At 40.7% G+C, this 24813-nt stretch overlaps 3 protein-coding genes across 3 annotated transcripts; 1 reads left to right on the top strand and 2 right to left on the bottom strand.

The window, feature by feature from the left end:
• Positions 1-624: 624 nt before the first annotated feature.
• Positions 625-3488, bottom strand: LOC135487426 (transmembrane protein 216-like). Its single transcript, XM_064771064.1, has 6 exons — positions 3470-3488; positions 2845-2861; positions 2387-2480; positions 1948-2040; positions 1479-1680; positions 625-1203 (listed from the first exon to the last, which is right to left on the bottom strand). The coding sequence occupies exons 1-6, from the start codon at positions 3486-3488 to the stop codon at positions 1188-1190; spliced, it is 441 nt and encodes a 146-aa protein (XP_064627134.1). The 3' UTR covers positions 625-1187.
• Positions 3489-3838: 350 nt separating this feature from the next.
• Positions 3839-17053, top strand: LOC135487425 (staphylococcal nuclease domain-containing protein 1-like). The gene is made up of 19 exons (XM_064771063.1): positions 3839-3976; positions 4511-4669; positions 5231-5354; positions 5589-5670; positions 6087-6250; positions 6520-6617; positions 7077-7232; positions 7614-7720; positions 7933-8112; positions 8572-8680; positions 8862-8944; positions 9601-9784; positions 10036-10290; positions 10987-11175; positions 11384-11643; positions 11848-11914; positions 12260-12367; positions 12707-12955; positions 13170-17053. Exons 1-19 carry the CDS (start codon positions 3923-3925, stop codon positions 13233-13235), a joined length of 2694 nt encoding a protein of 897 aa, XP_064627133.1. The 5' UTR covers positions 3839-3922; the 3' UTR covers positions 13236-17053.
• A 2362-nt stretch (positions 17054-19415) lies between these two features.
• LOC135488031 (methylosome protein WDR77-like) lies at positions 19416-24697 on the bottom strand. Its single transcript, XM_064772400.1, has 9 exons — positions 24532-24697; positions 23938-24123; positions 23302-23443; positions 23000-23049; positions 22650-22720; positions 21795-21849; positions 21473-21653; positions 21092-21163; positions 19416-20766 (listed from the first exon to the last, which is right to left on the bottom strand). The coding sequence occupies exons 1-9, from the start codon at positions 24611-24613 to the stop codon at positions 20535-20537; spliced, it is 1071 nt and encodes a 356-aa protein (XP_064628470.1). The 5' UTR covers positions 24614-24697; the 3' UTR covers positions 19416-20534.
• Positions 24698-24813: the final 116 nt, after the last annotated feature.

The following is a 24813-nucleotide window of genomic DNA, read 5'->3' as shown; positions in this document are numbered from 1 at the left end:
TTTTGATTGCCATGGATCATTAAATGCCGATGGCCAACCTAGTCCACAAAGGCAAGACAACCGAGATAAGATCTCTGAGCCTCGAGTTTCTTAATGAGCACAAAATTGTGTTGGTTTCAAGAGAAGGTGAGAAGTAAGCTTTTAATCGTCCTCTAATATAGCAGACTGTGGTACCAGCGTCTGGCACTTGATACTAAGCTGCAATCTCTCTGATCAGACCAGTTTATGCTCTAGCCCTGTTTAAGTAATCATGTTGCATCTTTCAGCATTTTTCCAGAGCCTATTGAATCGTTGAATGCTGATGGCCCCACTTGCACACTCAAGGAAGACAGCCAAACCCAACGTGAGATCTTCGAGCATGAAGTTTACCCAGAGCACAGGTTTGTGCTGACAGATTCACACATTACAAAGTGTCAACCACTGTGCACCAAAGACACATGCATAATGCTTTCAGAAATCAGAAAAGACACTTTTTAAAGAGATATTTTTTGTTCTCTTATCTTTGCAACTGTTTCATGTTCTGTACTGTCAGGGTTACATGTATATCATTCCCCCTTACCACCATCACTAAATGTAAAAAACTGAACAATTGAGAAAAACAGGGAAACTGTATTTCAATTTTCGTTTTTATTACAATAAGTATAAACTATTTACAATAACTACATACATAATAAAAGGTCAGCATTGAAATCCACCTCAGGTAAATTGAAGGAACATTATGATCCCCTTCCACAGTCGTAATTCATCCCACTTGATAATGGGAACCAAAGGGCGGATACTTCTTTCCCATGATCCTTTCTTCAATGAGCATACTCAAATGAATTCAGAATCCAACTCACGGTACCACAAGCGTAAAAAGTACTTTGTTGTATAAAAGCAAGTAGCAATAAGACTTTGTATGATTGTCCATCGTACCTGGACCTTCTTTATTTAGAGGCAGACTTTCTAATCTGCTACAACTAAGTTCTTCATGCCTGATTTACAAAGCTAAAAGTAAGCGTACAATCTCATTTTTGAGCATATTCCTCGAGACCTAACGTGAAGATATGCACAGCTCAACTGGAAATTTGGCAGCTTGGGCAACGCTTGTGACAGTTTTTGAACAGCTTGGTTGAATTTCAGCACAATACCAACATAATCCTACAGTCTTCTATGAATAAGGACGGATAATTCTGTGATGGATTCTTTCAGTAGGGTGTTGCTCTGAAAAGGGAAAGTGAGAGATGGTTAGAATGTGAAAAAGAGTATGGGCGTCACCCAAATGCTTTATCTTACGTTATGGCCTATGCTTTATCACCTAAATGTAAATATAGGAGAGTGAGGCCAACTAAGGCCTACTTTGGAATGAGTTTACAATCCACGATCATTTGACGAAATATGTGCCATTGTTCAATGGATTTACAATTGAATACATGTTTTCTGTCTCTATCAGTATCAATTCAGTTGCTCATGTGAACTTTGAGCCACCTTTCACTTACCTTGCGAATGTCACAATAGCAACTATGGAGAAGATGAGCTCTAACCCGAGGAAAGTTAACTCGATGCCACATAGGATGACCTCAACCCGCAACACGTACGTCTGCCATAGTAACAAGTAGATGATGCCGATCAAGACGGGGATGCTGATTACGAGGGACAGGATAACGGCGACCATCCGCTCCGTCAAGTTGCCCTTTTGCCCTGCAAGAGTAAATGTGCAAAACATTCTAGGTATAATTTGAAATTGCATCAAAATCAGTACAGTCTTTTCCCTTTACTCTTACAACAATGGATCTGCACATTAGTGCATTTGTTACACCAGTACTTGTCACAAGAGAAGAGCAGGCAAGAGCATTCATCCAGTCTTTGAGTTCAATAACTATTTCTTTCACTCAATACTTCTCGAAGTTAGAGAAATTCATTGAGTTATGGGGACTGAGCAACAATTTTAACATTCGTATTACTTACCTAAGAATATCCTGATTATTTCAAGAATAGTAATCAGGAACAAGATAATGACCTCAGCCACAAGAATTCCATTTGCAAATGGCAGCATTTCTCCTGGAAATAGCAAAGATGAACATTATACCAAATGTTATCAATTATTTAATCCAGTCTGGTTATATTTAGTTTTAGACCACCTGCAAAAAAGGGAATGTGTGAGTACTTTCCAGAATTATATAAAAGAACCGTGGATATTTAGGTGAACTAAGAACTCCACATTTTCATGTGGGTATTCTTTAAAGATCATTGCTTTGCAAGAAGCAAGATAAGAACTTCTCTGTCGCTGGTGATTACCTCTATTGTGGTTTTAAATTGAGAAGCAAATTGCTTACAAATTAAACAATTTAATTAAATCAAATTTTTTAACCATTTGAAACTGAGAAGAAATAGACATGACGCTTACCTTTGTAAATATACAGGAGAATCTCCGCAATAAAGAAGAATCCAAAATACCAGGCATTGCAGTAGAGCAACACTTGATATGGGAGAGAAGAGCGCTGGAGATTGGTCAAGGAATAAAAATTGTAAGTCACAATACAACAATAACAGAAAGGTGCAGTCAGGTGAAAAAACTTTGCCCAAAAATTTGTATAAAATTAATTACACAGTACAGAAGTACAAAAGGTTCAATCTGGCTCCACTTGTTCTTCACATGCCTATCCCAAGCAGGGCTACTGAGAAGTGAAGGGCATGGAAGTAAGCTAACATAAGGCTAACTTCACCCTTCTATCTTTCATTAAATTTTCTTCTCCTTTAGTTGCTGTGACAGAGACCATCATCATGTCAAACAAGCTGCAAATGGGGAGTTTGCTCATCATCGAAGAAAACAGTGCCACATATTCTTTGATAAAAGAAGGATACAATGATATGAGACGTTCCTGAAAATAAGAAAAGAATACACAATTACAATTAATAAATTACAAAAATTACTACAACGAAGGAGGATCTAAAGCTATCGAATAGATAATTTACATCATTTGCCAGCTCTGTTAGCTGATTGGTCAATCATGTGCAAACCATACCACCATCGTCATATCCGGGACCAAAATTCTGACTTTTTATCCTAAGGGTCGTATTTACTATTATTGGTCCATTGCCATTGGCATTGGAATGGAGGGCCGAGGATCCACTGAGCCCTACCCCAACCCCCAAGCAGTCAATATGGGCATGGTAATCAATATCATTAAAAGAGGCTAAGTTACCAACCACCATAAGGACATGATGAGGGAACAGATCAAAGCCAGGATTAGAAAATACCATGTACATATTGTGCATTTTATAAATGAAATGTACAGGGAGCTTCAGTTGCTAATGTAAACACTCAACTTCAGGGGCAAATTACATTAGAACCAATAGAAAATCGTATACAAAAGTACACATCCATCGGTAGAGAAATACGAGGACTTTACATTGGAACGTAAATTGACCTCGGAAATTGAGGGGGGAAAGAGTTATTAAGGAAAAAGTGAAGGAAAATTGAGAAAACCTTTCACTGGACCAGCCATTTTGGAATTTTTGCTGCTGAAGGGAAAATATTGTAAAATATTCTTGTTTCAAATTTTTTTGTAATAATTAACTAATCGATAAATTTTATTTATTGTGTTCTATATGTTCCAAGTCATGAAAGTATTTTTGAAGTAGTTCTTTAAAGTTTCGATCATTTTAATTAGCCAATGGGCGATTGTGTTTACTGACGTCTCCGACACATTAGCCACATCATCGATGTCTTGAAAGTTTACTTTTCTTCAATTTTTAAAAAACTGTACATCGAAAAACAATCAAACTGCAGCAAAATTAACTTCATAACAATTTCCAACTAATACTTGAGCTATACGCATATTTGTTGAGGTTTTCGTTGAAAAAAAGAGCTTTTTCAGTCGCCGTTTCTGATTTCCCGAAAATCACGTGACTTCCTTTTCGTTCCTGGCAGTGTTGTTCGATGTCCACGATGTCTACTCCGGCTCTGAATGTCCACCGTGGGATAGTAAAACAGGTTTGTATTCCGCCGGTTTTCTCACCCATTGTACTGTTAATATCTTCTCCCAATTTTTACCGTGTTTCATCGCAATCCAACGTCTAGTTTGGTTGTCATTTACCTCAATATGGAGCAGCTCTGCATGTTCCACAGTTTTTAGTGTGTCACCCCGTATGTTCACGTTCAGTACACGTCATTCATATGATTATAAAGTCGGACAAATTTTCTGTCCTTATGTTCGTGTTTTGATACGACCAGGCGAGAAAGTTTTTGAATGCTGTTGAAGTTAGAATATTAGAACACTCCAATCCAATCCGTGCTACCACGAGCGTCGCGTGAACTGCATCAACGCGTAGATTCCGACTCGAACACCATCACATGTGTGTTGATCTGGGATGAGGCGAATTGCCGACATGAGCATCACCAAGGCCTTAGCTGTGTGTAACACACAAGGTTGTAATGAAATATCATATCATATGCCAGTCATGGGTGTTTTAATTTCCTTGATGAAGTCACCTGGAAATGTTCACTCCAGCTCCAATCCATTTTCAGGTGCTATCTGGAGATGCCTTGGTGATCAGAGGTCAACCCAAAGGAGGTCCACCACCAGAGAGGACTCTCTGCCTATCCAACGTCCAAGCCCCCAAACTAGCAAGGAGAGCTAACCCAGCTAGTGCTCCTGGAGGATCAACAGAGGCTACACTGGATGAGGTGAGATAAAATCATTAACATCCAAAGAGACTGCCTGATGCATAACTTAGAAAATAGACAACAGTGGCTATTTCTTGCATTTTTGTCTTGTGGAAATCTACAGTAGATTGGAAAATCAGAGGGCAGGATTGACAAAACCGTCTTTCAAACAATTTCATTCATATCGGACAAAATGCCTGAGAAATCTGCCACCTGCTCAAATTAGCTCCTTAGTAAGTGCTTGGTGTTGTCTATTGATAAAATAGCCATGAATTGTTAACAGTACTTACCAAAAATGAAATTGACCAGCTGATAATCAGCAAGTGTATTCAGAGTCCATGTTAACATGAGGCAGGCCTTTCAATTGCATGAAGTTTTAAAAACGGTTTTTGGTGCGTTAAAGGACAAACAATGCACCCAAATTAGTCAATGTTAGAGAATGCATACAATTACAAGAACAAAAAGCTGTGGCCAAATTGCAATTGAAAGGCCAGAGTATTGAGGTTTGTTTGTTCGAGGATCTCAATCCATTCTTGTCTGAATTTAAAAAAATCGAACTCATTGTATATTTCCTCATCACAGCCCTTTGCCTGGGAAGCTCGGGAGTACTTGAGGAAGAAAGTAATTGGCAAAGAAGTCTGTTTCACTGTAGAATACAAGCCACCGGGAACGGTCAGGGAATATGGATTTGTTTATCTTGGCAAAGGTAAGTTTTGAACATCGAGTTTTAAATCCAAGACCCTTGGAACAACAAATATTGACCTAGAGATTGGTGCAGGGTTGAAATTTTGTGAAAATTCGCTGACATTTTCTCCCAAGTTGCTGCTGATGGAAATTGGAATTCAAGATGATTCTGATGGAACTCTGCAGCCATCTGCTGATCAGTCTCTTTTTCCACAAAAAAACCCTTGACAAAGTGATTTTATGATTCCTTTTTCAGATACCAGTGCTGAGAATGTGACCGAGTCGCTGATTGCAGAGGGGTTCGTTGAAGTGAGAAGGCAAGGGCTCAATGCTACAGAGTGAGTATTCTAACGATTTATGCTCGTTCGGGATCATGGGCTTTCCAAAATCCCCACTGCTGTATGCTTGGCTTGAAAGGGTATTTACTGGAAGAGCAGTAGTTTCTTGATTAGTATGTTCTATCAATTTGTTTTCTTGATTTTTTTCATATTTCTGGTGAATCGCAAAATTGCTTGATATCCGAATATCCTTGCCCTGTATAGGCAGCAGATACAAGGAACTTGGGTTTTAAATCTCATTTGAAGGACTGTAAATGGCAATGAATTTTAGTTCTTAAAGCAAGACTGGTTCATCCAGAAATACAGTCCTTGCTTCTCTGTGGGCCTATTGTTTGGTAATCAGCAGTGCCTTTACCACTAGGCTGTGAGAGGCTCCTGGTCTTTTTATTCACAAGTCAATTTTTCTACATTTCTAGTGAACGTCAGAACCGCCTCATTCAGCTCGAAGATGCCGCCAAAGCGGCCCAGAAAGGAAAGTGGACCGATGAGAAAGAGAAGGAACAACACAGGAGAACGATCACGTGGATGTTGGATAATCCACGCAACTTTGTGGATTACCATAAACTAAAGCCAGTTGATGGTAAGTTAATTCTCTGTTCCTGGGATTATTCTACATGTTGCATTAGCAAGTTTCTGCCACTGGACAAAGTAGGATAGAATTATTGAAATTGGTAAGAAACTTTTCATAATAGATTACCTCTGAGCAAAACTTTGAATAATTGTCGCTTATCAAAAATACGGCCTCGCTGCAACACGGTTTTGTGTTGAGGATTATCTTCTATAGTGGTGTTTACTTGTAAACAAATTTATTGTTTTGAAGGATATAGCAAATTTGTTTTCTTATTTTAGCCGTTATCGAACATGTGCGCGACGGTTGCACAGTCCGAGCATTTGTCTTGGGGCAAAGAACATTTGAGTATGTCACAGTCATGCTCTCTGGGATCAAGGTAGGTAAACACTTCAGTAAAGTCACATCCAAAATTCGTCATTTCTGTTCAAATTGGACTCTGTCAATAAAGTTGGACTCTGTCAAAAAAGTTGGACTCTGTCAATAAAGTTGGACTCTGTCAATAAAGTTGGACTCTGTCAATAAAGTTGGACTCTGTCAATAAAGTTGCACTCTGTCAATAAAGTTGCACTCTGTCAATAAAGTTGCACTCTGTCAATAAAGTTGCACTCTGTCAATAAAGTTGCACTCTGTCAATAAAGTTGGCCTCTCTGTACATGTATCAGATTAAAGGCTGTCATGATTGTTACATTCCAAAGGGTTTATTTAATCAAACATTTTGAGTGTATTTGTATTTCTTAAGTCTTGGCAGTTGCAATCCCAACGGTTGCTCAGTCAGTACATTCCACTGTATTATTTCCTCATCCTCTTCCTAACGGCCCTGATTTGTATATTTCAGTGTCCAATGTACAAGCTTGTCGGGACAGAACAAGTACCGGAACCATTCGCAGAGGAAGCTAAATACTTCACAGAGAGTCGCCTCCTCCAGAGAGACGTCCAGATCAGATTTGAGGGGGTATCCAACCAGAATGTTCTTGGTACAATTATTCATCCAGTAAGTTGAAATTAATCAAAATTTCTTCGGTTCACTAAGGTCACGACCGATATCTGACTTGAGAAGGATGTCTGGAAACAAGGAGATTCCCTTACTCTTTTGGAATGACCCCAAGGGCAATGTTTGAAATATATATATATGTTTGTTGCATCCATTACTACGATGACAGACAGTACATACACCTCTCGACCTTACTCAACCAGTCAAGCTGCACTACTGAAAAAAATGTCCAGGAAAGGAATTGAAGCCGTGCACATCAGCTGTTTATGGTTTGGCAGTCAAAAGCATTGACCATTCTTCCACAGGGCTTAGCTCAATGAATTAGTAGAGTCTTCTAGCACCACATTCGCCGAACTATAACTTGCAAACTTTTCCTTGCAGAATGGGAATATTGCGGAGCTGTTGCTAAAAGAGGGATTGGGATACTGCGTTAATTGGAGTATGGGCGTCGTATCAGAAGGGGCTAGTGCACTCAGAGCTGCTGAGAAGTAAGTAGAGGGATTTAACAAGATTGGCATTAATCCTTCTAAGAAGACGCAAATAACATCTGAGGGAGGCTCTGATGTAGTTCTTCTTTTGATAAAATAGTTGAAGTTTATAAACTTGGATTGCTGCTTTGAGGCCTTTGACAAATGCTTGTATGTACTCCTTTATCCCTGTCATAAAAAAGGAACTTTATTTCAACTTGATCTATTTACAGATCCGCCAAAGACAATAAGAAGAGATATTGGAAAGATTTCGTACCCAATGAGGTCGTCGAGATCAAAGACAAGAACTTCACGGCAAAGGTTGTTGAAGTTGGCAACGGTGATTCAATGACTGTCAAGACAGCAGACGGCGCGTATAAGAAGATCTTCTTGGCTAGTGTAAGACCACCAAGGTGAGTTGTATTTCAAAATATTTTCCATTCATCTTCTTCCTCTTGTTGTTGTTGTTGTTGTTGTTCTTCTTCATTTGATCAATGGAGTCATTACAAGAAACTGTCGAGGAGTTGCTGTGGTGTAGTGGCTCAGACTCTTGACCAACAGTCAAGAGGTCCCTGGTTCACGTGTCTCCCTTCCAGCACCTTTACTCCCAGACCATGTCATCCTTCTGAAAGAACCCATAAATGAAATACAGTAGAACCTTCCTTAGTGGACACCTCTCTATTCAGTTTGACCTCTAATAACGACACCTCTCTATGAAGGACAGCTCTTGTCAGTCCCTAGGGTGTCCTTGATAGGGAGGATCTACTGTATTTTACAATTGATTGACTAGCATCCTGTATAGTAGAGAAGCATGTCAAACCTAACCCCAGAGTTTTAGTCGGGGCTGACCTCGTTTATCTCCTCAATTTCAGGATGCCGCAGGACGCAGCAAGTGATACCAAGAAAATCAGGCCGCTTTATGATATTCCATACATGTTTGAGGCTCGGGAGTTCCTCAGGAAAAGGCTCATTGGAAAAAAGGTAATTGTTAAGTGCTGGGTCAAAATCGGTATCTTGTCTTGAACATGTGCGTCATTTTTTTTTCATTGTGCAACTAAATCCTTTTTCCTCTGTGATGCTTCTCTGATTTAGCCTGTCAACCTTTTCCCCTCTTCTCTACATGAATCTTCTCACTCTGAAATCTTGTGTTGTTTGTTTGCAGGTAAACGTACAAGTTGACTACATTCAGAAGGCAAACCAGGGATTCCCAGAAAAGACATGCTGCACAGTAACCATTGGCGGAATGTAAGTACTGACTTTTCTTCATCAGGATTTTTGGTCCTTTTTTGGAAAGACAAATTTTTGTATGTTTGACAATACTATAGTCATACTTCCACCTATCAAATCTCCGTGTCTTTTGCGCTTACACCTATGAATTGCCGTGTCTAAATAGACCCGTGTGTCAAATCCCCGTGTCTATTAGCCCCATCGAGCTCGATGGGGCTAATCGGGGGCTAATTTAGACCCGTGTTCAACACAGGTTTTTTGATAGGTGGAATCTGAATAGCCCCGGCAATTGCAAGTTCTAAGATCCGGCGACAGATGGTGCGGTGTAGTTGCCTCGGTATTGCGCATGCGAAATTCCCCTCCAATGGGAAAGAAACACAGGAGAGCTCCCTACCTACAGCGCACCTGTCGCTGGGGCTATTAACCATTATCTAACACAACTGATAGGTGTAAGTGCGCCGCGGGTTTTTTGACACACGGCGAAGACACGGGTCTTAAAAAAACACGGGGTTTTATGATAGGTGGAACTACGACTTGTGTATCATAAGCTGCAGTTAAAACACCTTCGACTTGACTCAGCTTTTCTTGACCATATCTGAAACGTAGCTTGCTATGTCACAGATACTTATTAACTTATAGATACTCAAAATGACTGACTTCATCATTGTTTTCAGTAATGTTGCAGAAGCTCTGATTGGAAAAGGCTTAGCCAATGTTATAAAGTACAGCATCAATGACGACCAGCGGTCTGCCTTCTATGATGAGTTATTGGCCGCGGAGAACCACGCGTCTAAGAACATGCTGAAGTTACACAGCAAGAAGGATGCACCGATCCACAGGGTGGCTGACATCGCAGGGGTATGCATCGGGATCTATTTAGCTTTTGATTACAGAACAGAATTGTCTTTGTAACTAGCGTGTTCGGTTACTGGTGCTGTGACGGGAAAAGTGCTATACCTCTTTCCTTTTAGTGCACGCCCAGTGTACCCTGAAAGCAAAAATTCTCGAGCGAGGTACGATTAAAGTTTCACCACAGAAAAAATTTCTCTGCAATAAAAGGCATGAATCCCAACCTTATTATTCAGGATGTGAATATCTCTCTGTTTCAGGATGTTCCCAAAGCCAAGCAGTTCCTTCCTTTCCTACAAAGAGCTGGCAAATCACAAGCGACCGTCGAATACATCGCGAGCGGTTCACGCTTGCGGCTGTATCTACCAAGAGAGACGTGTCTTATTACTTTCCTGCTCTCAGGCATTGACTGCCCACGCGGCTCTCGGCCCGGCCCGGCAGGAACCAGTATTCCAGCAGAGCCTTACGGTGATCAGGCGACCATGTTCACAAAAGAGATGTGCATGCAGCGCGAGGTAGGGTGCAACTTCTTTTGTCAATCTGGCATTGACTGGGTGTTACCTCCTTCAGTTTAGCCCTTTATACTTAAACACCAAGTCAACACAGCCAGCATAAGTGACAAAAATTGCCCTGGGCTCTGATACCAGAGTGGTTGAGAGCTCTTGTCAAAGGTTCTGGGCTCTGGTACCAGAGTGGTTGGGAGCTCTTGTCAAAGGTTCTGGGCTCTGATACCAGAGTGGTTGGGAGCTCTTGTCAAAGGTTCTGGGCTCTGATACCAGAGTGGTTGAGAGCTCTTGTCAAAGGTTCTGGGCTCTGGTACCAGAGTGGTTGGGAGCTCTTGTCAAAGGTTCTGGGCTCTGGTACCAGAGTGGTTGAGAGCTCTTGTCAAAGGTTCTGGGCTCTAGTACCAGAGTGGTTGGGAGCTCTTGTCAAAGGTTCTGGGCTCTGATACCAGAGTGGTTGAGAGCTCTTGTCAAAGGTTCTGGGCTCTGATACCAGAGTGGTTGGGAGCTCTTGTCAAAGGTTCTTGACTACAGAGTTAGGATTTCTTATGCGTGAATGATGATGTTATTAGTAGCGTGATCTGTTTATAATTTGATCTCGAGGCAACATTTTTGTGCATTAAAGAGTAAAGAGTTTTAGGTTGTTGTCAAACACTTAGAGGAGACGGTCCCTCAAATCAATTTTCTAATTGTATCTATTTTTTGCAGGTTGAAGTGGAAGTAGAGGCTATTGACCGAGGTGGTAACTTCATTGGATGGATGACAGTCGATGATTCGAACATGTCCGTCAATCTTGTTGAGGAAGGCTTAGCAAAGGTTCATTTCACCGCAGAGAAAAGTTCACACTACAGAGCGCTAAGCACGGCACAGGAAAAAGCGAAAAATGTCAGAAAAAATGTAAGTTTAGTCGGAGTAGTCGGGCCCTTCAATGCCATAATGTTCACAAGATTACCAAAATTTGGGGGTTGGGTCTTTAAAAAGATTTTTAGATACGTGTTAGGCTTTGAAGTTTCAGGTGAATTATAACATTCTGTTTAACTGTTGCATTTTATGTATGAAACCCCCAACTTGCCCTGGCTGACCGGATTAACTTCCTTTTCTCCAGGTTTGGGAAAACTTCGAAGAACCAAAAGAAGTTGAAGTAAAAGAAGAAGTCACCGAGCGAAAAGTCAATCAAAAGAGCATAGTAGTAACCGAAGTTAAAAATGACGGTCACTTCTATGGACAGTATGTTGACAGTGGACCACAGTTGGAGAAACTGATGACTGATTTGCGCGTGGACTTTGAAACTACACCACCACTTCCCGGGGCCTACCAGGCGAAGCGAGGCGATGTTTGCGCATCGAAATTCACAGATGGACAGTGGTGAGTTTGACTTTTTTAGTAGCAGATTGTGTCATTTCGATTAAGAGGTCAGTCAAGACATGGCTATTTGAGAGATATTTTGAGGGTTGGCACTCAAATTTGGGCCAATTGGCAGTGTAAGCCAGCAGTGTTAAGTGGGTTATGTGGCTCCTAGATTGAGGTCAAGAAAATGTCCTTTATAATAGATTTTACATCAATTTTCAGGTATCGTGCCAAAGTGGAAAAAGTATCTGGCAGCCAAGTTTACGTCTTTTATATGGATTATGGAAATGTAAGTAATGTTGGTTCAGCCTTGGGACAGTGTGAATCACTGCCATTTTCATTACAGCACCATATTGGCCAAGTGAATTGGCTTCCCCTACATAGTTGACAAAGGTTCTGGCTAAGTCACATCACTGCCACCCAGCCCTGCAGTGATTCCGTGTCTTTGAGTATTAAGTGCAACGTCTTCTATCGCTGGAATAAACGACCATCACTGAAAATGACGTTCATGATATCTTGATTAGTTTCGGTGAAGACTATCTTAGAATCTTGCTCAAAGCTTTGAGGGTCTATTCAATGTAAGAACTTTTATATTCCAGTGCCAATGTCTTATAATGATTGTCTTTTCTTCCAGAGAGAGATCACAGACAATACCAAGCTGGCAGCTCTGCCGACTGCGTTTGTAGGCCTTGCACCACAGGCCCATGAATTCTTTATGGCGTGTATCAATCTGCCTTCGGAGGTAAACTGCTGATTTCATTTTAGAGTTCAATATGTATATGAAACATTTCTTGGTTGAAATTCTTCATAGTTCTGCTGTATTTTACACCGCAATCAACCAAACAGCCAACCAGCATGTCTTATAGGTTGGTAGATTCCCCTTGGGAGAATTTGCCATTCTGCATAGTTACTTAAGACTCTCTCCTGACTAAACCGACTTGCATGTTGAACTACATGTTTTTATTCAGGAAAAGTTCGAGATACATGTAAACATATCCTTGTAGCTTACCCCAGACAGCCATTTGGTTTGATGAGTTTTCCTACCTTCCTGCTTCAAAATTTTCTTTGTTTCTCTCGACAGGAGGAAGCCAAATTAGACGCAGTCTACGCCATTGAGGGTGAACTCCTAGACAAGCAATTCTTAGTGAATGTGGAATACAAAACTGGGAGTGTTGAATACGTCACGCTGTCACATTCAGACACGAAGGATGACATCGGCGAGAAGATGGTCAGTGAAGGCCTCATTTTGGTTGAGAATCGGCGGGAGAAACGTCTGGCGAAAGTTGTGGCGGATTATAAAGCGGCACAAGACAAGGCAAAGAGTCAAAGGGTGAGTGCTCGATTTTGGTAATATTCCCAGCACCCCAGATTTTGAGGAAGATTTTTCACAACAGGATATCATCATCTTGATAGCCCCTGATAATTGAAAAACTTTGAAGTTTGCATGAGGCGAAAATATCAGAAAAGTCTTCAGTTTTTGGTTTCATGGCTACATGCCCGCATCCATTTTTGCGACCCTTGACCATCTTTGTTTTCTGTTTCAGTTAAACCTCTGGCGCTACGGCGACTTCACTGATGACGATGCCAAGGAATTCGGTTTTGCCAAATGAGAGTGAGGCTCGGCAGGCAAACGAAACCAGCAACGCAAACACAAGTTGAATATAGGAAAAATTAATAAACAAAAATAAATGCGACGCAAACACAAGTGGAGGCTAGGATTTTCAAATTTTAAAAGAATTTGCAACTATTTTTCTTTTAAGATAAAATATATTATCTATCTAATAGTATATACATTATTGCATATTCACGACACGTGTCTTATTGTCAGCGCAACTTTGCTTCATACAGACTGCCCGTTAATGACATTAACATAATTAATTCTAAAAATCACATTAATCTGATTAAATTATGATAATCTGTTATCCCGAATTAGGTGTTTTTGTTTCCTATCATTATGATAGAAATCTGCTTGTTATGTTAATAATGTTATAAATTGTAAACCGCCCAATTTTCATGGGCTTTTAGTTTTGCCATTGTCACGATATCTTCAATTTGCAACAAATAAAAATTGTGGAGTGCTAGTTTATTGGGGTACAATAAGTCTCCTAATGTCTCAAATTGAAGAAAAAACTTGAGAAATTTTCCAGAATTGCAAAAGTTATAAACCGTGAAAGTTCACCAGTTCTATTTTTGTGTTATTCTGCCAATGGTGCATCTAATCTGGTTGCAGTTCATTTAGCCAGGCCTATTGTATTGGTGTTGATTTTACTTGGTTTTTTTCAGCAGGTTGCTTACAACAGTTACCAGGAATAAGTTTGTTGTCAAACAGTGCAAACCAAGGAGGATACCGCGGTGACGTCATATCACGTGATCACGACCCATATTACTGATCGTTATGGCCAATCAGATTCAGTCTACTGACACCACCAGCACTGAACATATCTCCACGTCTCACAGTCTGGTGCGCTCCTGTACACAAAAACACCAATAGACATGAAATATTGCAATACCTAGTATGTATTCTTCCTGTGTAAAATATAATTTACATAGCAGATTAACTTCCACGAATAAAAAAGACGTTTGGCGTGGCCAAAGTGCGGAATTAATGTCTCCGCTAAAATACACTACGAAATACACGAGGCAATGCACTACGCGATACATGGTAAAGATGCAGTTGAGTTTGTTATTGTTTTGACTTAGAAGCCCGCCCATATCATAATATATTCATGTATTCATGAAGTATGAACTCATTTCTGTCCCATACAACTCTAAGAACAGTCAATTTCTCCTTAAATCATCGCCGAAACCGCGATATCCGCAGGAAGATTTCGTTCCAGTGTCCGAAAATGCATGATCTTACAGGGGCGCTAACTCGACAAATAGAGGGGATCTGGGGGTTTTAGGTCATACAGGTCTCGAACTTGTAAAATCTGTAAACATGCCTCCAAATCCCATTATGATAATGAAGAGATTGCCCCATATCTGGGAGACTGTTTTGAAACCATTGCTAATTTTGGAAGATCGGTACCCGGCTATTTGGTTTTAAAAACCCTATTTTTCCCCATCAAAACAGCACTTTTCATTATTCAAATGATAACTTATTGTCTGAAGACTTATTTCATAGCAGAAAAGTACTAATAACTCTGATTTGATGCGAAAAATCTAACTTTATTTGATGACTTGATTTTACCTTGGCCGTGGATCGAGTTTGTTTACAATATGGAGCGCCATCTTGGAAAAGCCGTGACGTCACCGCGGTATCCTCCTTGAGTGCAAACTAACATTGCTACTCCTCTTGTCAAACAGATTTGAGAATTTGTTGTTTTGCGATATGTTCAGTGCTAAGATAAAAAGTTATTGACTCGATGGGTTGCCAACGATTTGAAGTCAAAGGTCTTGCAGGTATTTTGGTAGGCAGTATTTTTAGCCATGTTGGCTGTTGGTGAGAAAGGGTAAGAAAGCCATTCTGAAATGTGACAGTTCTAACATTCATTGTACTTAATTGGAAATTCTGTACCTATTTGGTGCCATGCATGCTTCAGTCCGATATGAACAAAACATTACACTGTCGGCAATCTATAGATCTACTTAAAAATGTACAGATAATTAAGTGCATGAATTTGTTAAGTGGACACTATATTTAAACCTTTTCCGTTTCTTTAATATCAAATTATTGCTACCTGTCTACCTTAGTACAATCTGTAGTACTAGTATGATAAATTGCAGTGTGATTATATACGACTATACATGGCATTAATATTGGTAGTGCTAATTCTTGACCATTCATATACTGTGATAGTGGCTATGCATTTGATTGTGTTATCGTCAATCTCTGATATGTCTGAATTCTATTTAGACTGGTCGCATCCAGGTGACTATCAACTGAGCAAGTCTTGTAGCATATAGTGCACAGATGAAAATCTGAAGAACGTTGATTTTCAAAATTAGCTTGTGATTATAGATTGAAGTCTTGATTTTGTTATTTTGTTTTGAAATGGTGGTGATGCTATGAAACAGTGGTGATACTGTTATGGTTGCAATGAATGTTGTTAATGGGTGGGTCTTGTGAAGCAATTTTTCTGATGAATTGGACACTGCGGTTGTTGGACCAATAGTGGCAGTGCTCATGTGCAGGAAGTTTAAATCTAGGCCGGAATCAAAAAAAGTGGGACAGGTTTGATGATTATTTATATAATGGTGCTTGACGATAGTGAAAACGAAATTGTCGAAAGATGATTGCAGAAACGGGTATTGGACATTTTTGAAATACTCATATTTCTCTTAATTTCGTTAGCCTTGTTCAAGTTTCCTGCTGAAGCACTCTCGAAGTTTTTGATGGAACATTTGTATCTGCGTCAGTTCTGCGGGTCATGCATCTGACAGAATGAAAATCATTATGCTGGTGGTGGTCATGTGCATTTCTTCTGTTTCCATATTGGTAACCCTTGACCCTGCAAGCTCTCTTGATACCAATAAAAATCAAAATTGGTATCGATTTCACTTTAAATTTCACGATAAGCTGTACACATAAAACCATCATCTGTGATTGTTTTGTGAATCCAAGTTCTTCCTCTTCTGAAACATGCAGTACATCCTCTTTAAGGGGACAAGCTGAAAAATCACTGAACTGTCCATGGGAAGGGAATGTACCTAGGCCTACCTGAAATTCGCAAGCCATGTCTGAAACCACCTTGAAACAGTACTTGTAGTGAAAATCAGAATATGTACCATTAGTGTGATGCAACAATAACAGGTGGCGGCTCATGGTAGTTAGCCGGGAATTATCCTCCTTAATCTCATGCCCGTGTTGTCCCTTTAACAAAAGGAGACCAAGTGTGTGACTCTCTTGGTTTGTTTTGCCATTTGACACCTCGAGCTCATTTTGATGGCAGACCGATAACAATGTTTTGGCCACATGCAACCTTGGTATACTTAAATTTTTCCTGGGCTTCAAGGCTTCTTCCAAATTTCACAAACGAATTCGAATTACACAATTTTGTGAACTATCTTCCAAGTATTTCAAAATACTTCTGCTGCGACATGTCCAGCATGGGTAACTTATTTATTTATTTAAATATTGTCGAGTAGCACTAGCAGTAATTTACCTCGCAGATGTTTTTATGGCGATTCTGTTTTTTTGCTCCAAATAAGTGCGACATTGTGTTCTTGCTTCTCTTCATATTGCATTTTCATCATCTGCTGTCATGAAAACCACCGCATGGAAATCATTGCTCAGGCAACCTGTCAATTTTAGGTGTCCATGTAATGTCCTTCAGAGAGAAATCTGATCCACTTCATTGCTCTTTTGTCTATGTTATACTATCTTACTATGTAATTTAATTGTTTTCCAATCATGATTTGCAGTAATCTGTATGAACTGATGTTGGATGCATATGTCAGCAATAAAGTCGCGCATGCATATTGTAAATCACACTTTTGATGTTCTTCATTCCCCTTCCCTATTTGGTGTTGTCTGTGGAGAGAAGTGACTTGACTAAATCCCTATTACTCCAGGTGGAGCATAGTTCACCAACAAGATTTTTCCCATTCCTCCTGACCTGGGCAGTTCTCTCAACTTGAGTCAAGTTAATCCCGATTGTCCCAGCCTCATGTTTTGGTGATAGTCGCAATGTGGACCTTGGAAAACTAAAGCGGCAGACTTCCCTTTAACAGTGGCGCCCTCTGAGATTCAAATATCACCATCCCCCTTTATATCGACATATTCCCATTTGGCAGTGTACCTCCTGTTTCACCAGCTATAGGTTGTGAGAGACTGAGGACAACGTCATGAAAGACGGGACCAAATTTTATCAGTGGACTATTTCACCTGCTACACCAGACAACAGTTGTGATCGACTAAGGACAGTACCTCCTGCTTCACCAAACAGGTTGTGAGAGATGGGGCATCATCGTAAAGGACAAGGGACCATCATGTAGAAATGAGTGGGCTATTTCACCTGTAACACTAGACACAGTTTGTAAAGGCTCCTGTTTCAGCTGCTGTTGTGAGAAACCGGGACCACCAGGTTGTAAAAGGCATTTGGTCAAGTTTTGAACGATGGGGGTACTCCTCCTGCTGCACCAGCCACGACCTGTGAAAGTCAGGGGACCACGGTGTGAGAGTCAGCTTTTATACCTCCAACCAACTGCTGTGAAAGACACAGACCAGGGGCTACTCGGATACCTCCTGGTCACCAGTCACAAGCTGCGAACGGTGGGGCCGGGGACCTAGTTGTGGGAGACAGGACATTTCAGTTGTGCAAGACAGGCGACAAGATTGTGAAAGACAGAGGATTATCCCTCCTGCTACACCATCAACAAGTTGTGAACGACAGAGGCGGGGACAGAGTACGATGTGACTTACAACAACAGCCACAATGGGAATTCCATACCAGGGGAATAGTTCTCCTGTAACACCCAGCGGCAGGTTGGGAACCTGTCATTCCTGACTTGTGGCTCAGCGGCCGGGACACACCCACGGCGCAGAGGCACAATCAACCCCCGAAGACAATTGAAGACAAGTAAATTACATGCGTCACATCTTTTAATGACCCGAGAAGTGAATGGGTACCTAGCTGGCAGAGATAGCCATCGTTGTGTACTCCCCAAGGAGTTGAGCTTGAACAGGGCAAAATTAGGGTGACATATGGCAAAGTACTTGTCTTTAGTGACCCCAGAAGGGCCTTGTGAGTAGGCCTACCTAGCTGGCAGAGATGGCCATGATTGTTGAGTCCTAGCGCTGAGAGACATCTCAATGGACTAAATAATTTCCTGAATGTTTGCATGAACAGGAATGTACGAGCCAAAAGGCAACATATGCTTTCACAAAGAATATTCTCTGAAGAGCAGGGTCTTCAGCCGTTCTTGGAACTGGCCACAGAACCACTCTGGCAGTGGAGAGTCAAGCAGGTTTCATATTCTGCTAGACTGCAAAAGTGCTACCGCCAAATGTGGCCAGGCCAAAAAGTCAGGTGCCTTTCCCTTCCTAGCTTCGTACACCTTGAACTGAATCCAGCTCTTGACTGGCAGCAAATGCAATTTTTGAACCACTTATGGGTTTATATGGTCTTCGCCATGGGATAATCATGTGAGCAGCACAATTCTGAACTAGTTGAAACTTGCAAAAAAGGTTGTCCCCCACAACGGCAAGGAGGCTGTCTGGACAGGACCAGTGTCTGCACACAGAGTTTTCTTGCACTAGTTGTTAGGCATTTCTTCACTTACCCGCCCATCAGATGAGACTATGCGTGTCAAAGGCCCAGATGTGCACAAACTATGGAGTCTGAATGCTTTGTATTGGAATGACCGGCAAGAAGATTTCAGAATCTGTCATAGCTTGGCACAGATAACCACCAACATATGCTTTGCATCCTTGTCAGTCAGTGGTGTCATAGCAACCAGCACCTGCAACAACGAGCGATGTAAGTGTTGGAGGTTGCTGGACAACTAGATTATGGTCATCAGTCTCATGAGTCTAGATATTGTGAATGACACAGCAAGCAACATTTTCCAGAAGGTTACTCAACACCTCCAGTGTCTTGTGTGTCTCGAGGCTTTTTCACTCTCCCAGCTGGTTATCAAAACCAAGGCTGTGTGGACCACCACACTTCACCTGGCATCCATGTGCCATACTTCAGTTTGACCTGTCAGAAAGTGTGGTGAAATGCACCGACTTGACAGAACTGTCAGGAGAGAAAGGAAATGATAATTTGAAATATGTCGCTTGACATTTATGAGCAATGCACTTTAATCTGAACGAAGTTCGTGAACAGACAAAGGAAGAAATGATATATAAAAAATTGACCAAAAAATTTATTCAGTGACAAAATATAAGCACACAACGCTACATTATGGCCAATTACAGAACACATCCATTGTGAGACTGGCCACAAAAACATGTCCTCATATAAGATCATGTCCAGGGAGAAAGTCCATCGATCAATTACACTTTTAAATTAAAGTCAACTCCTCTTACCTTTAACTTAATCACTCATCTTGATAGGAGTACAAAAGTTTTGAATTAAGCAGAAATACGTTTGAGGAACATAAATGCAAATGCGTTTAACAGAAAAAGGCTGATCCTTTGCAGTTTTTTTCAGTACTGTCCTTCATCAGCTGTTTTTAAAATGTAGCCCTTGTAACTTTTATTTTTACTTCTACATGATTTTTTCAGCCAACACTGGATCAATTTGGTAATGAAATATTCAATTGGCTCTTCTAAAATAGGCACAAATAAAACTACAGTAAAACCACCCCATTAAGAACACGCTTTGGATTGACAATTGCAGTCAGTGTCCTGACTACAGGGGTCATTTTGAATGAAAATGACAACACTTTGTGTCCTTGATAGAGCAAGTGTCCTGCTGACAGAGGTGTCTGCTAAGAGCGTTTGTTATCATTGTAGAAGCCTCAGGAAACGTTACAAAAAAGAGCATTGTAAACTGGGTAATGTTTGAAGAGCCAAAAGTTTGCGAATTGCTCATTTTTTATTCGGCAAAAAATAAATTCTTCATGTGGCCCGAAATGTAATGGTTAAATGCATTCGAGTTGAAAGTCTAGCAAGGGAGGAGACTGGTCTCTGTAGCCTAGGCTGGCAACCTTTCTAAATGAAGAAAACTCGGTCAGAATGGCCTTCTTGGCAGAGGAAAGCAGTCACGCAGAGTGGCAGTGGCCCTTAAAGGAAGAGAACCCCCACACTAGCCATCTAGCAATGGGCCAACATGCCACCCCAGAACTACGAAACACATCACAGAAACAACTTGGTTGCAGTGGCAGTGACATTGTCGAATGAATGAATGAATGAAGGTCAGTGTTCACATTCACCTTCTGAATTGTGAAAATCGCTCGACTTAAATGGCCGCAAACTTTACCCAGTTAACAGTATTGAAATCAGATTAGAATCACAAGCATCAAGAACTGACTGGAGTGTTGATCTCGGAGTCCATACTAGATGCAGACGCACTTCCATTAACTACGCCACCATTTTGCACTTCCATTTCAGACGTCTGCCCGCACTCTAGACACTCCCCAGTACCCATGTTGTGACACTTTACACTAGAGTCCCATCCACACGAATATAACTTCGATCCATCTGGCGACCATGTTATCCCGGTGACGAAATCTTTGTGACTATGCCTATAACTGAAATTAAAAATGTCACGGTATGAGAAATGAGAAAGAGGGGGATGTGTAGGTTAGTGGTGCAGGTATCAAAATTCTGATCCCAACATTACGGGTTCAATAAAAAGACACATGGCTTGTGGCCTTGGGCAATTCTCTTTCTTTATGTCAGAAGGCCTAGGCCAACTTCGGTCAATGTCATGAGCTACTGTGACCCCTTTGTTCCAGGTAAAACGCATGACTGGTCCAAACATCTTTGAAAAGGTCCATCGTTTTAATCTCTTACAGCAATGTCTACACATGTTTACGCCATAACAACGACAAACAAATAAAACCAGTAACTTACATGGGAGACCCTTGTGTGACATTCATAACAACTACGTTACAGTCTTCAGATCCACTTGCAAGCATATTTTCACTACAAAGAGAAAATATCAATTATTTTTTGGCATTTGTCTTTCAACATAACAATGAGAAAACCGGTCATACATCGAGAAATTAAGAGATTAGAGTATCTCACCTCCACCTGCACTCTGGAGAATCAAAATTGTGAACTCTGGCTTTACGTACCAGGGTGATCAGGCAAGGAACTGAACACTTCATTGGTCATTTTTGCTAAATGAACCTTTTCTACCTAAAACTATCTTGAAGCTTAAAGGATTAAAACTCATACATTTTCGAGCAGATTCTATCTTCATATGAACATTTCATTCTAAAACTATCTCACCTTGTTGGAGAAAACTCCATCCTCGTTATGTGTCGATTATGAGCCTTGGCCGATCCCAGACAGTTCCCAACATCCCGTAGGTCCACATATTTGATTTCGCCATCAGCACCACCAACCGCAAAGCAATTCTCATTCTTCGGTTGCCAGCATAGACAGGTTGGAGAAGTTTCTTTCAGAGCACCTGAAAAAGTGTTTTGAACTGTTTTATGACATACAGTACAACCTCTCTATTAAGGACACCCTTGGTCCTGTCCTTAATAAAGGCAATCCACCTGCCAGAATTAACATCATGGTCACGTTTGACAATTTAGAAAACACCTACCTAATCTTTTGGCTGGCAGGGCTTTTCTTGTATCCCATAGTATAACATTTCCATCCTGAAAGTAGAAAAGTGTAATTTCAAGAGAGTTTTCTGCCTCACAAAGACAAAAATATCCTTGGACAAAGAAAAATACTTAGTCATTCGAGATGCGGGGGTCGTGTGGCTAAAGGGGGCGTCTAGTGCTTTAGCATTGTTTAGTGCAGAAGCTTCACGATACTGCCGCTGGTTAGCCTTTGGGTAAAAAGGGAGCAGAAGTTCTAGAGCCTCCCTCTCCTTCATCAGGACTCCAGCATTGACGCACTGGGCTAGGATTCCTGCCGCCTATTATTAAAGGGAACTGGAACCGCCGAGCGATTTATTCAACTTTTCGACTTTCACCGCCCGAGAAAGTCAAACTTCCAACTTCCTATTCGAGTTCAGATTTGTAGCTCCGCCCCCAGTGCCCGAGCATGCGCAGTTCAATTTGTTATTATTGAGAATCATGTGAGAATCACGTGAGTCATGCGATCTTTCATTCATGAGTTTTCGTAGTAAATTCCATAGTAGTGACGTCACTCAATGATTGACAGCTAGGCGCCATGTTTCATTCATGCCTCGTTCTGATCACCCGATACGCGGGAAATGAAAACGTCATACGAACTGGCTTAACGGTTTCAGTTCCCTTTAACCTGGGCACAATTCAAGTAAATGCAACACCTTATATGACACATTCAAGTTGCTTAAATAATGATATGACACATTCAAGTTGCTTAAATAATGAGCTGAAGTCAACACCGGTACTCTTCACTCCTTATACTGATAGCTATAAAATCTTAGAGAGGGCGCCAAACAATGCAAATAGAACAAATTACTCACCCTTGAACAGGAGAGAAAAGTATCTGGCTGACTTGGATGTGACGAAAGAGAATTGACTACATCACTGTGACCTGGATGACGAAATAGAATATTGTCACCTTAAAAAATTACTCCAAAAACACTTTCTACTCCAGGGCAACGAAAAAACAAATATTACTTTTATCAAGAATTACTAAACACTGGTCTTTATCATTTCTTGCTTGTCCAAGATTATCTCAACTAAATGCCAAAGTGATAAAATGGATCAAGGACATAGTTGGGATGAAAAAACTATTTTAAAAACTCAATGCACTTTTCAATGTTTATTAGTCATCTGTAAACATTTGGCAAATTTTACAAGTAGTACCTACCTCGGAATGTGTACATGGCAAACATTTCAGCCATATCCCAAACTTTTATGCTGAAAAGAAATCATTTATATTTAACTCTTTCAAATGACTTCGCTTTATCTGGAGTTGTTGTCAAAAACCACAGGCAACTTGCAGAGGAATCAAAATATCATTTACAAAGAATGGCACTACTTAGTACCAAGCCATCAGAAACCAGCCCATCATGCTTAATTGTATTATTACCAATGCTCTTGTTGTTATTGTAAATTTCATCAGTATTCAACTGTGTAACTTTGGTGCTCTATATATAAATAAAATCTTACCATCCATCATAACTCGCCGAGATGAGCCAGGTTTGGTCAGCGTTGACTGCCAGCGATGTACAGACGTCATCATGGCTGCAAGAACTCCATAGTGGGTTGAACGTTTGATCACTAGCTGATACATCGTAAACGTCGATGGTACCTGTTGGAATAGAATAGAAGTGGAATGCAACTGACGTCAATAATGATATCATAAGCCAACAAACAGTGACTTCCTATAAGCTTGCCGTACATATTTTTGCTCACAGACATGACACAGTGGTCTCATTTAAGGATTTGAGACATCAACTGAAAATGATGATCTATCAGTTAAGGAGGACAACAAAGTAATGATTCTATTTGTAATGGCATGTTTGCCGCCGTGATTCTTCCGACATGCTCCTTCTGGTTTGGGCAGTGTCACCATCATTATCCCGCTTCAAGTCCTGGGTTGTGACATTGTCCTCATATTACCCTAAGATATTTTCTAAACAATACAATAATAAAAACAATTGTCCAACTTGTCAAGAAAATTACGAAGCATAATCAGATTAGATCAGAATTTTCAATCTGTTCCCCCAAATCCAGGCTGTGATACTGATAGTGTCCTAAATTATCTTCTCATGTTGCAACACTCTAAAGAGATGAGTATCTTACCAGAATCTGATATTGAAGCCATCGTCATGTCAGTTATCCATTTAGCATCCTTGAGTCCCGTCTTGGCCTGGGCAGCTGCCGTGAAGCTTTGGTAGTTTGGAGCCGTCTCTGCGTCCTTGAAGTACCAGAGTGATCCACTCCAATATCTGCTCACAAGATTAGAAGCCACGAGAAGGAGGCCACCATCTGAAAATAAAATGAAAAAGACCTGTTACAAGACCTGTGTAAACACTGTTACTGGGATCCAAAATCATAGCAAAAGTCAACTCAAAGTTTCCAGAGCAGCCTACCCTAACGTCCAGCAATGTCACATTGGCAGTGGAAAACCCTTGGCCTTTGGTTGGGGAGGCTTGGACTGGAGAAAAAGTGTAAATCGGCAACAAAAAGTGCAGCCTAATTCCTGGGTTTTCTGATGATTTTACTCGCACGATTTTTAAACAATTTTCCTCGGGTTCAAGTGTAAAATGGCCCAAACAGTGTAAAGAGGCCTTGCTAGGTGTAAAATTCCCCCCAACTTTGTAAGGGTAGGCAGCACTGGTTTTCTGAGACACCCTGTGATCAGGTGATTGTATTTTTATAGAATGGAAAAATCACCTTTATGGGCTTGGACTGCCTCCAAGTGGCAGTCAACGATTGCTGGTTGTGGTGGAGCAAGCATTGGAGACGCTACAACCATTCTATTCTGAAATTTATTAAGGGAATTTCGAGTTTTTGAGAGAAATAAAGACCACAATTCTCAGGACGTGAATTTTTCACGTTTTTCTTTTCAGACGCGGTAGATTGCAGCCTAAATATCGAGAAATTAACTAACTTGAATAAAATATGTTTTGGCAATGTAACCAAATATGATAGTGATTTAAATGATATAAATGATCC

The sequence above is a fragment of the Lineus longissimus genome, chromosome 5 (genome assembly GCF_910592395.1).
Source record: "Lineus longissimus chromosome 5, tnLinLong1.2, whole genome shotgun sequence".
NCBI classification, from domain to species: Eukaryota; Metazoa; Nemertea; class Pilidiophora; order Heteronemertea; family Lineidae; genus Lineus; species Lineus longissimus.
This window is presented reverse-complemented; position numbering and strand designations above follow the sequence as displayed.

Bases quoted from the DNA above. Each gene is read 5' to 3' on its own strand.
- LOC135487426 (XM_064771064.1), bottom strand. The intron at 2,041-2,386 runs GTAAGCGTCATG...TGCTATTTCCAG, and splicing joins TCTCCTGTATATTTACAAAG to GAGAAATGCTGCCATTTGCA. The intron at 1,681-1,947 runs GTAAGTAATACG...TTACTCTTGCAG, and splicing joins AATAATCAGGATATTCTTAG to GGCAAAAGGGCAACTTGACG.
- LOC135487425 (XM_064771063.1), top strand. From the start codon at position 3,923: ATGTCCACGATGTCTACTCCGGCTCTGAATGTCCACCGTGGGATAGTA. The intron at 11,176-11,383 runs GTAAGTTTAGTC...CCTTTTCTCCAG, and splicing joins CGAAAAATGTCAGAAAAAAT to GTTTGGGAAAACTTCGAAGA. The intron at 12,368-12,706 runs GTAAACTGCTGA...TTCTCTCGACAG, and splicing joins GTATCAATCTGCCTTCGGAG to GAGGAAGCCAAATTAGACGC.
- LOC135488031 (XM_064772400.1), bottom strand. From the start codon at position 24,613: ATGGTTGTAGCGTCTCCAATGCTTGCTCCACCACAACCAGCAATCGTT. The intron at 23,050-23,301 runs GTAAGATTTTAT...ATTTCTTTTCAG, and splicing joins TCGGCGAGTTATGATGGATG to CATAAAAGTTTGGGATATGG. The intron at 21,654-21,794 runs GTAGGTGTTTTC...ACACTTTTTCAG, and splicing joins CCTGCCAGCCAAAAGATTAG to GTGCTCTGAAAGAAACTTCT.